This window comes from Ambystoma mexicanum, chromosome 2q, assembly GCF_040938575.1.
Source record: "Ambystoma mexicanum isolate Mex_15411 chromosome 2q, UKY_AmexF1_1, whole genome shotgun sequence".
NCBI lineage: Eukaryota > Metazoa > Chordata > Amphibia > Caudata > Ambystomatidae > Ambystoma > Ambystoma mexicanum.
The window spans coordinates 596,271,451-596,284,976 of NC_090924.1; the positions used below are offsets into that span (position 1 = coordinate 596,271,451).

Consider the following 13,526-nt stretch of genomic DNA (forward strand, 5'->3'; position numbering starts at 1 on the left):
CCCCTTCTTAACCTATTATTGTCCACGTGTAGTGAAATAAGTAATCATTTATTAGGGGTGTGCCCAGTGTAGCGACCGTGAGATCACTGAGGGCAACAGAGGTAGTAGCTTTATAGTGACTTTCTGGCCTGCATTTGCATGCAGTAGTGCTCTTCGATCAATCTGATTGACTCATGGTTCAACACAATAATTGAATTATATGATATGAGGAAATAGGAAGAAAAATAATATCAAAACAATTTGGCATCTCCCTTAATCTGTTGAAGGAAAAACACACAACAGAGCAATTCCAAAAATAGCACCTTCTGTTCTGTTAGAGAAACTATAAAATTCCATACAAAATATTCCAATAGCGGCTCCATTTGGAATGTCACAGTGTGTGCGTGAGGTGGAATAACATTATGGGAACAGTGCTACTGTTTGCAACCAATGAAGGCTTTGTCTTCCATCGGCACTATTTAATACGAGTATTTTGAGAAGCAATCGCTAAATGTTAGACATAATGGTCTAAATGCGTCTGTCCCATTGACTAATCACTATTGTGAACCAATTATTTATCAGTCTCGAAGACTGTTGTGTATAATGACTGGTAAACATGGGGAAATACTGGTAAATCTTCTGATAATCACTGCCTGACCTCTGGCCTTTTACTGTTTTCTGTATCGACAGATCTTTGATTTCTAGCATGCTTGTGAGCAGTAGGGGCTATTTGTGCTGTCTTCAGCAATGACATAGACATCAGCTAATGGCTTCCCAATGTGCTTGAAATCAAAGTGCCAAAGCTACCTGTTCTTTGGCTCTGTGTCGCTTAGCACCTCCTCTACACCTGCCCGATGGCCTCATAACATTTCCAGGACAGATAAGCAGGCATGCTTGAAGGTGTCATGCAGTACAATGCCTACAGGTGAGGCCATGGTGTACTACTGACTTCAGCGTCTCAAAATGTGCAGCAGTGTTATGGTAAATGTGTTCATATGAAAAAGCCTTTGGCACATGGTCAGACATTGTTGGTGCATGGTAATTCACATCAGTACCACAATCGCAGGGCATTTGCAGTGGTGATAATGTGATTGTGCAGGCACCAACATAATGGTGCCCAGTTTAAGGACAACAGTGCAAAGCATCCTGCAATGGAAACAGAGCATTTTATGATAGAAGCATTGTAAAAGTATACCTTTACATCTGCATGCATTTGCATTTACGACATTTGCAAATACTGCAGGCACATCGACGTTGCTCATTATTCAGGGAACAAGCAAAGCAGATGTAAAAAGAGTAAAGGGTTAGAAACAATAAAAACTGAAGAGTCTATGCAGGGCTTGCCGCCATTTTTTGAAATCATAGAAATATGCAAATTCAAATGTAGTAGATGTAAAGGCATGACACCAAAAGTTGTTTGGAACAAAACATGAAATCAATGAATTAAACAGACTTCATGGGCGACACTTAATTCCTTACCAGCTCGGTATTCTTTCATTTTTCATTTGTTACCCTCCTAGTTTAAAACCCCAGATTCTGGAGTCGACGAAGAGCCTTCGTGACACATCCAAGCTGTTTGGCATTTTGCTTCACATCTTTTTTTTCAGAATACGATATAGTTAATTGGGAACATTCTTGTCAGGCGTACTTATTCCTTTTCAATCTATCTATTTTAAACGGGGATGTTAATTCTGTGAACAATTCTTTGCTTTCAAACTTAGGAAGATATCAGAAAAGCAGGGGATTTTAGTAGCTATTCGTTTAACTGATTAGAGTTCCGCCAGAACAATTTCTCAATTCAACAGGAGTTAATGGACCGAAGATGCCTGAAGAACCGAGGGTGGCGTTTTTTGTGTGTGCGGCCTTATATCCTAAATAAGGTTGAGAAGAAATAAGCTGATTCTTGAACAGATTAAAAAAGCTTCCTTTGGGCTGTGGAGCACCCCCAGGACTTCATGTACTCCCTCATTGAGTAATCCACAAAACGTCTAGATTGCTCGCTTTAATAAGTCAACTGACCCGTCAATGTCCGGTGGGGATAAAAGCCATGGAAGAGTTGCCTGCTTAGGGGCCGACCGGTACCCACTGAGGACAGCGCTATATGTGCTCAAGGGCTGTGCGACAGGGTAGGCAAAGGGGCCAATGGGGCTGACAGGTGCCAGGTTGTCCCTATGAGCATCTATGATTGACCAATTGTCTTTGAATGGTAAGTGGTCACAGCATGTAAGGTAGGAACATCCTTGTTGTGGCCCTGGCTCACTCTGCCGCTTACAGGGTTTCTCCTCTACAAGATCCTCCTTCATGACACTAGTCCACTCCTTGCTACTAGACCCTACTGTTCCATTTGTAAATATGTGAAAATGTATATTACTATATAGGTGGCATTAAACGTATATTGTACGTAATGTCCAGTACTGTTCCCTACTCTAGATTCCTAGCTTATGTCCCATTATGCGCCTGTAAGATCTACAGAACACGCTAATGGTGATGAAAAAGCAAGGGCTTTGTCCAGGATTATTTCATCCGACTTTATCAGGACTTATAATTTTTGGATAGCTAACAAGATGTAACTTACATGGCAGAAATGCGGGTTAGCACAAAACACTTGTGTGTTCACAAAGAGCCACATTTACCTTGTGATCTGTTATGGGAAACTTGGTAAAAAAAGGCCTTCAAAATTGATATAAGACAAAAGACATTTGACTTCAACACACGCAATTCCAATACTCCCCAACCGAGACATCTAGCAGGAAGAGCAGGTTTGTTGTACCATTGCAACATCTGTGGTGGGTGAAAGATCGGAAAGTGCTCAGAATTCCTGCCATGCTCTGCATGTATGGATATATTCACAGGGTGTAAGATGCCGTACACCCCTTAGCGGCCAAGTCGGAGCACCAAACATGTCTGCTACCACATACTGGCATATTGAGTTCTGTAGGATGTCAACTCATTTTTACAGTCCACCCTACAAGCTCTCCTTCCCTCCTGCTCTGATGCTCTGCTCTCCCTTATTTCTCTCAACCTTTTTACCATTTTGTCGACAACTGGAATAAATGTGACACTAGTGCCTGGACCAGTTGTTTGCACAGGAGTGAATATTGGCCCTTGCTAAGGGGCTCAAGAGGAATGTGTTGGCAGATGTTCCTTGACTGTGTCCCCATAGTCAATGACCATCCTGGACCCTGACGCAAGGAAAGCAGAGAAATAAAGATGCCAATTGATCTACCCAGGTAGATTTGTACTTTCCTAGAAATAATCGCTCAATCCCCCTCTGTTTTTAAAGAGTCCAGGGTCAGACCTGGTCCCTACAGATCCACCCATTTCTTGGAAATCACTGGAAAGTAGATCTCTAAATTCTCATTTCATTGGATTTTTTAGTCATTTATTGTTGGCGGCTGCCCAGAGATTTTGGACTATAACTCCCATGATCCTTCACAACGGACTACTCTGGGTAGGGATCCTGGAAGCTGACGTCGAGCACATCTGCAGGGCCACATAGTGAGTAACTGTGGATGCTGCTTCTAGTATCCAGGTGTTCTTCAGAGGAGATTGTTTAGAGAGGAGCTATCATTTCATCCTAAGATATTTGTTAACAAACAAAGAGAAGATAAGAGGAAGTGCTCTGTTCACATTTTCCGAAGATGCTTTCTATGATCTTAGTGCGAGGCGTACAGATCGACGGTACATTTCTTTAACTTCCGGTGTGAAGGGTGAGCGCACAAACCAAGCAATCAGCCATCCCAGGAGGAATGTTAATTATATGAATCTTATCGGGATCTTGTTGATAAAATGATACTGTTTTAAAGTCACGTTGGAGTTTTGTTGATAAATGTACACTTTCACCTATGTGAAAATATAATAAAGATTTTAGTTTTCAAAGAAGAGTGTCCATATTCTTGTCTACCATATTTGCAAAGCAGACTTTGGAAATTAGAACTAGAGACGCACTATCAACACATTTGCCCTTTTCTTTTTATATCTGCGGAATACCTGGCTAAAAAAATGTATGTCTTTTCTTGGTTGTGAAATTGTAGGTTCATCAATGCTTTCGAATATGGCACAGCGCTCACATGTTATATAATTAACATTGAAAAAAGGATGCAGTTTGATGAATGGATATGTCCATATTGATGCGCGGTGCTAAACGCCCGGTTCTGTGATAGGGGATCTTGCTAAAGGTGTGAGCTTAGGGGTCGCCTTTTGTCGTAATGATGATGGAGCTAAATAGGCAACGGGAATATTACAATTGTTTTGCAGGTCTGACACGCCTTTGATGAACAGTACAGAGAGGGTCTAATTGATATATGAGACAACAGAACACGTTTACTTCAATTCTTGCACAGAAGAGAACCCTGCGTGCAGATGTCAGTGGAAGCATGTCTCCTGCATGCATACGGCATCATGGCTCAGCTGTAGAGAGCATGCTTAAAGGCAAATGTTTGAGCAAGCCCTCGAGCCAAGAGGAAGAAACAGAAGATGAGCCGCCCCCTCTCCAGTGACTAATGACAGCAATACAGGCGCGTGCCATGTCATTCCCAGTCCGGGTCACGGAAGGGCTGCTTCCAGGTCGCACGCGGGGTGTCTGCTTACACCGGGAATGGGGGCTTTCATCTCCAGGGATCACCAGGCAGGACAGCAAAGAGGGAATCCGAGCAGCGCAGTAAACATGGAAGCATAGCAAGTGCTGCTAACGCGCAGGGAGAGAGCCGTAGTACAAGTTGAGAGAAATAAGGGAGAGCACGTTTTGGAGTGCAGACTCTACGAAGATCCGCAATACTGCGAGATCTCAGCTAGAACATGGAAGGGCAGGCAGTCTCTGCGAGGTGCACAGTACAGAGATTTGCAATACTTCCACTGCTAGGATAGGATCCACTGTCACTGCTCCTGAGCTCGTTGTGTTTTAGGCTAGCTGCGCCTGATTTGGCGGGAGTGTTGGCTTAGTGCTCTTCCATCTCTTTACTCATGGACTTTCTTTTTAATTTTTCAGTCATCTCAGGTGAGGGCTAACACACTGGTAGAATGCATACCAACACCGACAGAGCAAGATCCAAAAGCCAGGAAAGGCTGGCTTTATGTCACTGAAACACTGTGCTAAGCTCTGGCGGCCATTTTGTCTAATACACCTCGTGACACAACATCTTAAATTCAATACTTACATCCACAATTAAGAAGTCAAGCCAGCACCAGGCGTTAGTGAAGTACTTCTTGAAACCGTACGCCACCCATTTCAACAGCATCTCGAGGACGAAGACGTAAGTGAACACCTTGTCCGCGTACTCCAGAACGACCTTAACGGTTTTCTTTTCATCGAGGTGAATGTCTTCGAAAGCCTGGAAATCGAAATGGGGTGATTAGAGTAGATCTTCAGGGGTCGAGTGGACTGGGCAGCTCTTTAATGACAGCACAATTAACACAATTCATGAACTCTGTGCCACAACCTCTACTGTTTCAAAGTCGTGCCAGTCCATGCAACCTAGACTTGTGTATGTGTTCAGCATGTTTACTAAAAGAAACACAAGCATGATCCGCTCTGTGAACATGATACATGCTCCAAGTACATAGATCGAAGTTGTTCACTAGCTCAATTCATTCATGACAATTTATTTTGAATTATGGAATATACGAGTGTTATGTGCTGTGAAAACCAGAACGTACAATTAATAGTGACCTGAAACAGTATATGGTGCTTGCTGCAACTATTACTAAAAGAACAGTGCTAGGCAGTATTTCATTAAACAACCTGACTTCTATTGTTTTTTTGAATTCGGTATGGGGAAAGATTGAATTAGACTTTTTGGGGTACTAAAATGTATTTCTCCCTAGATATTCATTGAGCCCCTTATGGAAGCGGTGGACATTGTCTGGGTGGGTCAAATGTAATTGATTTTAAACGGAGTGTTCCCCGTGCAAATTAAACACCCATTACTGCCCCTGTCGGATGAACTGCATCATTGTAATAGTGTAAATGTTCTTGCTCTGCACTGACCTCAAGGAAGGTTCTGCATCCAGTTCACCATGGCAACGCATCGCGTCGCTGGCAATGCTCAGCGTTGTTTTGGGCCTTTGGATTTCTAGGGTGGTCAGCATTCGTATCCAGGGAACTGCTGCTTACCTTCTGCCTCAGTGCACCACCTGCTTGCATTGCCCCCATGTTTCCTCTCAAGCCTGAGCAGTCCAGTAGGCCTTTAAATGCAGAGTCAAGATTGTGGAGCCCTCACCATTGCTGCCCGACAGTTCCGGAAGTTGTGTGAGACTCAATGTTTGCGTCTGACTTTGCTTGGATTTCTGTTTCATTCAATAAGGATCAGTTTCACAAAGAGGTTGCTAGGAGTCACTCTGACACTTGAGTTATTCCGAGGGGCAACTCCCAAAAGATGTTGTTATGATCAGCACTGACTTACTCCTTCCCTGGACCTAACTTGCTAATAGTAACCTCTTTGTGAATCAAATAGCCCACTCCAGGAGTAAGTCAAGGGTAAGTTAGAGTTATTCAGAGTGGCTGTATATGGGTACCTTAATACTTGCAAAAAGGTTTCCATTTTTGAGACAATTCAGAGCAATTATGGTGGCTTAAATAAAATGGCCATTTTAGGTTCAAAATAAGGCAACATAAGTTGCAAAAAGAATTGAAGAACAACGGTGGTCTCTGATTCCGCTCAATAGCATTTTCTGCAGAAAGCCGGCCTACACAAAAAAAGTGATGTTATATTACTTTAGTTAACTAAGGCCCTTAAAAACATTTTTAAAGCAGCGTTCGTATTTATGTATGGTTCAGACCACAACATTATAGCATACTAAATGTTAATGATACTATAACGAGTTCGGGTGTATGAAAGAATGCCTCAACCATTCCCATGTAATTGTGCTTCACACCACGGAGCCAAGCATGATGCGGCAGTAAGCCACGCAGACATTGATTCTTCAGTGCAGAATGTTTGTCGGACTGCGTCGACAAAGTATCAACATTTTGGCAGCGGCAACCCGATAAGATGGTTACCCTGTATCAACAATTTGCAAATCAATTTTTTCACTTGACTTTGGCAGATAGTTTTGTCCATTACGTTGAAGAGGGGGATCAATAACTAGACTTCAGAAGGAACGCTCTGAGGACGGGGCTTTAGAGTGGAGGATCTTGCAAACCTGACGTTCCCCTTTTACACATATTGACGGGGTTGTCTCAGACCGCCAGCGCTATATTAGATAAAACAAGTTGCATTGATCACTGGGCAATTACGGTTGCATACTAAACTTTTATAAACAATCCATCTGGGTAAAACTGTTTCTGATACATTTTAGATGGTCTCAACGTCTGCTCTAATGCATGCATGCCTGCGTAATTTATTCATATTTCAGTGGATCAATGGCTGCCATCTATGTTTATATTCTGAACCTGTAGTCAAGTCTGCCAGACTTTCTTTTCATTCTAGCTTTGGGCAAATCTAGTTACGGCCTTGCAGTAATCCTTACAGTAGGGGATCTGCAACCTTTAGCTGTATAGCTCCCATTAGCCTTAGCAAGCATAATAACTCAGACAAGTAGTACATGTTTACCCAACAACAATATCAGGTACTATGGGGGGGCTTTGTGTCGGACTCTTGCCATGTCTAAAAGCTGTAGCAGTAACAGGTATTACCAATTTTAATGCTGCTCAGTTTGTCAGCCTCAGAAGAATGAGGTGTTGAATCAGCCCGGCTGGGATTCAAACTTGCAAAGTGCAAGTTGTCTCCATGATAGAGATGAACACTTAACTCATGAGCCATCTAGCCAGTTATCTTAACTTTGGATGTATTTACTACGTGGGAAAGACCCCGACCAGTTTCTTCAACACGGGTCCACATTTCAGTGCCCTCCCCCTTGCTTCTAGTGCCCTTAAAAACGAGGTTGCCTCCTCTCTTCATCTACACCCCCTCACCCCTTTATCCACCTCAACCACCATTTTTCTAACCACACTTACATGCGTCTCATGCGATGGGTCTGCCTCCTCCACTTCTGCTCCTGAACTACCCCTCTGCTGCCAGCCCTCAAATGTTTCCAAATACCCCCTACCCACCCACTCCCCATGCACCTCCCAACACAAGCAAAGACACCTCTCCCCAGAGAGTGGTTCTTTGCCCTGCTGCAAGTGTGGTGTGGTAAAGACATGTGTAGTACCTGCAGTGTGGCAACAACAGATCACCATCCAGCTGGACCAGAGCCCAGCGTGGCTAAATTGGCTACATATCCCTTCCCAGAGACCAAACACATCCTTGAACCCATGCCTGTAGCGACAAAAGGGCAAGGGTACTGCATTTAGTCATGGTGAAGATACCAAGAAGCAGAAGATGGAATCAGTCAAACGTGAACAGGGGAATTATCGTCTTTTCCAGATGCGTTCATAGCAACTTTTATTTTTACACAGCTTCAGAAACAAGGAGTTAGCAATAGCAGTGTTGGTTGCATAAGAGAGGTTCCTGAAAGAGCTGTTCCATACACATCAAACAGTTCATGAGCACGTCTCGGGAGGATAGCTCAGGTGCAACGTGCTCACCTTGGAAGCACGACGACACAGAGCACCACAGGTTCGATCCCCGGGTCCGCGTTTATAAACCTCTGGGTATTAAGCACGTTATGAATAACCTATCATATCATGTTGATGATCACATTGTCCATCAGTGTGTCTAGCAGAGGGAACTTCAGAATGGACAACCTGAGCAGTGCGTAACACTGGCAGGAGAAGTGCCCTCACTGCCTCCAGATGTGGCCAGTGCTGTGATCCTCTCCTCTAAGGTGAGGCTCAATCTAGCTAATCAATGTGCTTTCCTTTAATTGCATTACATGGAGGGCACTTAAGGCAAAAATTGCTTTTCCCCAAAGACAGATTTCCCCGGGAGAGGCATGTTGCTGCCGCAGCTGAAGTCCTGGAGAGGCGAACAGAAATCGCAAATGTGCTGGTCAATATGGCTGTTTTTAAGGCCTCTTTTTCAGTTTTGGCTCATAGAGGTGGAGCTAACTTCCTGCGTAAAAAAAAAAATTAGTATAGAAAAAATATGTGAGCTTTTCTTCCTTTTCTGGCATTTATAGCGAGAAACAAATATAACAGTAGCATGACCAGTGGCACACTCCCTGTTTCTCTAAATACTGCCACCTTATAGGGATTGAAAGCAGCCCTTTCCGTCTGCAGAAATAGATGTCTGAAAACTAATGGGGCAATTGCAGTGATTAAGCTAATTGTTGTCTAGACCCTTGTCCTATAAAAGAGGACTGAGATCAACCATTTCTGCCTGCAAAGAAATCTGGCTGAAATATAATCATTTATTTGCAGCAGTTAAGTAGCTCCTGGTGTAATGAACATTTCTGATACAAGTGTGCCTTCAGCCACTTGATTTCTAAGCGACACAGGCTCCCACCACATGACCTAAAATAAAGTACTTGCAGTAGTCTGTCTCATTTTTAAGCAACATGGGCCAAGGAGAGTAGTATTATATGATCTCTTTTATTGCGATTAATTGCAGAAAATAGAAATAAATAAGTCTGTACGGTTCAAAATATATGAAGAGGGGAAACATGTTTGACTCTAGAAAACCAAACGATGTTCTCTTGTTCAATACTTACTTTGTATTTTAGTGAATTGATACCACGACATAAAACGGTAACAATACATTTCTGATACTGTCGTTCCCATTACGGCAACAGATAAATAAATAATGGAAGGCCACGAGTGGTGCAGGGTCAAAACACAGAAATCCAAAAAGGGAAACTAGGCATTGAGTTATGTTGCAATATGTTTGTTGTTAAAAACATCCACCAGAACATTTACTATTTAGACAATGAAAAGGGAGTTTTAAACTATAGTGACAAGTGGGGCTTAAACCAAATGGCACTACATGCAGAAGGCATCCTCGGGCGCCTCTCTGGTAGCACAGGCACATTTGAAGACTTGTCTTCTTTTTTTTATAACTGCATGCTAGTATATTGCTGTTACGCTGCATTTGTCTTTTAAGTGCAACTTTTATATTTCTCGCCTTATATTCGTACTTTTGCTTCATGAAATGTTTCATTTTGTGTGTGGTCAACATGTTTGAAATGGCGGTTTAGATCAAATGGACCTTTGAGGAACCTCTTTAACTCTCGCATATCAGTAGGCTGTGTATGCATTGCCTCAAACATTTAGGACTAGGGGTGGGAGAAATGTCCGGGGAAGTGGCAGGTCAAAAACGAGTCCACCCCACCAGCAAAGCAAAACATGAGGTGGCTATTGCCTCAACAGTGGTAATTTCATCCAGCGCTATTTCTGACTAAGTGGTTAGGGCGGTTTAGACTGGTAATGGCAAGAGTTTTCTGAAATGACTTAAAGCATCCACATTGCATACCTGTCCCTCGAGTAGAAGCTTGAATATGTGATTTGACATGCAGGTGCAAGTGGCTCTTGGTGACACACCATGGATAGCCACGCCACCCTACTACTTCCCTTCTCCTCTCTCTCAGCTGCGCGCCCATTAGCCCACATTTCCTCTCACAGACCACCCCCAGCAGTGACTCACCCTTGTGTGTCTGTGTCACCTGTCTCTCTGGTCACCATGCAGTAGTGCCTCCAGAGCGGTATTATGAGCACTCCTGCTGGACGCAGTAATCCTGCGGCGTAACCAGGAGTTTGGGACCCAGCACGCGTGACCACATGGCAGTCTGTATATTGTAGGCCAATGCAGAGCCCGAAACCTGGGAACAGGGGCAGTTCCTTCCAACTTGTGATTTGACGCCCTTGTGTTTCATCTGGGTGCATGTGTCATGTGTCATGTGATGGTGTGTCATCCGGTGGCATGCAGCTCCCAAGTCCCACTCTCTGCAGCATTATCTTGTAATGCTCGGAGCTGGCACCGGTGGCCAGAACAGTAAATAATTGCATTACATTATGTGACTGGTGGCTGGTGACCCCTAAATTATGCACCACAGGCATCCACTTGCTTTGGCTGATGCAAAGCTTGAGTGTAATAGAGAACGTGTTCCACAAAGCTACTAGATGTGCTTAAGGAGACCCAAACACCTCAAGTTAGATGGAAAACATTTACACAAGACCTAACGCCCCATTACGAGGTCGGCGGTAACCAACCGGTGCCACCAACGGGTTGCTGCTGACCTCGAAACACTGTTTCTGGCACCTGACTTCCCTGTGCCACCGGGACATTACAAGTCCTGGAGGCACGGGAAGCCAGGAGTCGGATTTAGTAAGTCCCCATTGCCCTGGACTATTTCACGGGAATGGGGACTCGGAAGCACCGGCAACTTTGCTAACTGTCCGGGTGCTTCCGTGACAACTCTGCCTGGAGGGGCCATTGTGCCCGGCAGGGTCAGACCTGCCGGGTACAACGGCCCCTGCAAGCAGACATGTAGTGTGGCAGCTCGAAACAAGGGTGCCGGTAAGTTCGGCACCCTAGTTTCCGGACCACCACATTCGTAATGAGGCCCTATCTGGCCCTTGTTGCCAGTTTCTGGAGAGGCAGACGACCTGGGCCCAGCCTTAATTTTGGCCTGGCACTGGGTTTGGCAAAGAGAGACTTCACTCACAAAGAGTATTCATGGTAGTGCATGCAGGACTGGTGGCAGAAACATGATGGGGGGCCTCTAGCGAAAGCAGACTAGAGACCGAGCTCCTAACCAGCTTTATGCAGAAACTATATCATGCACAACACCATTTTGCTGCTAATAACTCCTTTCGTAGATAAGGCGAAACAGTTGTACGAGATAAGCCCTCTTGAGCAGGAAAATATGAACAACCGGGAATCAGCTGATATCAAATAGTGGAAGTCATAAAGTTGCAACATATCGGGAGTGAAATGACATGCCACATAGAATGCTTCATACATATACAGTTCCTCGATCATTTATTCCATGCCTATGATTTTGTGTTGCCCTCTTCATCCATAAGCATGCCCTTCTCCGTGCAAAATGATGCCTTCCAAGCATAGATACGATGCATTTCTATATCGGTAGGAGGCCTTCTGCTCACATCCAAAGTAAAAGCAGCACTCCTAGGAGCTTGGGCCATTGCAAGCACCCTTTGTGGAATTAAAACAGTGTGTCTCTAGCTCTTGCTGGAAAACACCATAGGCGGGTGGTGTGGGCTTTGGGAATCCACCCTCAATTGTAAACCCACCATTTTGAAAGCCAGGAGATGCCTCCTATGGCAGAGTGGTTCCACAATCTATGCCCAAGCTCCACGAGCAAAGCCAGGCTAGCCTACAAGTCTGCAAAAGGCGCTCTACCACCACCCCTAACCGACACTGTCTTGTATTCTGGACCCAGCCACCTGCAGTGTGGGACAAGGTGTTCTATTCTTCTGCCATTCACATGACATACACGGGTTGATAAAGATATACAACAGACAGCATTGCAACTCTATCGCTCCTACCTCTAAAGGGGTGAGCAGATGTTGGTAGCAATGTTCTGGAACTCTCTCGATATCCAAACATCTCCAGGACTGGTAATAATAATTCAGAGTTGACTAAATATGTAGGTTTTTGTACCCAGCTGGTCTAGGCTTTGATACAGAAGGATATATCTTGAACAGGCCACTCAGTAAAGGAACCAATGGGTTTTTATCTCCCCACACCTTTATGTGAAGCCCTTAGTCTCTATACTAGGAGTTCTTTGAACAGGCTACTGCAATAGATTTCAAGTGGCCACACATGACAGGCCAATCAAAGGGCTGCAAGCGTTGAGGTCTACTAGTCCTTCCCACATACGTGCAAGTGCATGACATGCATAAATCTTTTGCGGCCATCTCTAATCAAAGGAATCCTCCAGCATGCATACATAACCCGCCATTTCAGTGATTAGGGAGTGGATGCATGATTGTAGCGGGTCGTACTCACCAGCGCGCCACTGCTCAGCAGGATCATGAAGATGATAAAGCTTTCAAACCAGTTGTGCTCCACAATTTTATAGCAGGTCTTCCTGAGTTGCCACCAAGCTTTGCCGCTCCCTTGCCCAATGTCGACATCACAACAGGAGCAGTGTCGCACGCAGCCTGAAATTAAAAAGTGGTTCATATAAATCAAATGAGCGGGCACAGCTTAATTTGCTTGCTTGTAGTCTAGGGTGTAGAATGGTCAATAATATTGAAGGGGTGTGATGCTGAGCTTTTCCCAACAAGCTTGGTGATGTACCCAAGTAAAAAGGAGAGCCCGCTGGGCTGGTAGCCGACACACTTGTATGTCCTTTTTATGGAAACACCAGCTATGTATTATTGTGACTGCTGTGTCGTTGGATCTTTTGTTGTCATGCCCTACATTTGGAGGATGTATCTCAGTCTTACATCCTTCCATGACCCCTGTACAGCATATTCAGTTGCACTCTAATACCATTACCTGACCCATCCCGCACTCACATTACTAACATTCTAGTATAGGAGAGAATCGTGTCTCAAAATTAATGCAGGAATAAGTGGCATAAAAGGCACTTCAGCCGGTGGAAGGCACTACATAAATTGCCATATTGTTCTATGTATTGCAACACCGCATTCTGTTATGCCACGCGTGAGTGTATCTCTGTATAGTGCACAACTCAAAGAA

General features: G+C 44.2%; 1 protein-coding gene across 6 annotated transcripts in view; it reads right to left on the reverse strand.

Annotated features, from left to right (window-relative positions):
• Window positions 1-13,526, reverse strand: part of LOC138569611 (sodium channel protein type 5 subunit alpha-like) — a 1,199,462-nt gene that overhangs the window by 147,083 nt on the left and 1,038,853 nt on the right. For all 6 annotated transcript variants that reach the window (XM_069647738.1, XM_069647737.1, XM_069647740.1 and 3 more), the window contains exons 19-20: window positions 12,828-12,982; window positions 5,136-5,309 (exon numbers count right to left, since the gene is read on the reverse strand). In XM_069647738.1, coding sequence (XP_069503839.1) covers window positions 5,136-5,309; window positions 12,828-12,982 — 329 coding nt within the window. The remainder of the gene's footprint in view (window positions 1-5,135; window positions 5,310-12,827; window positions 12,983-13,526) is intronic.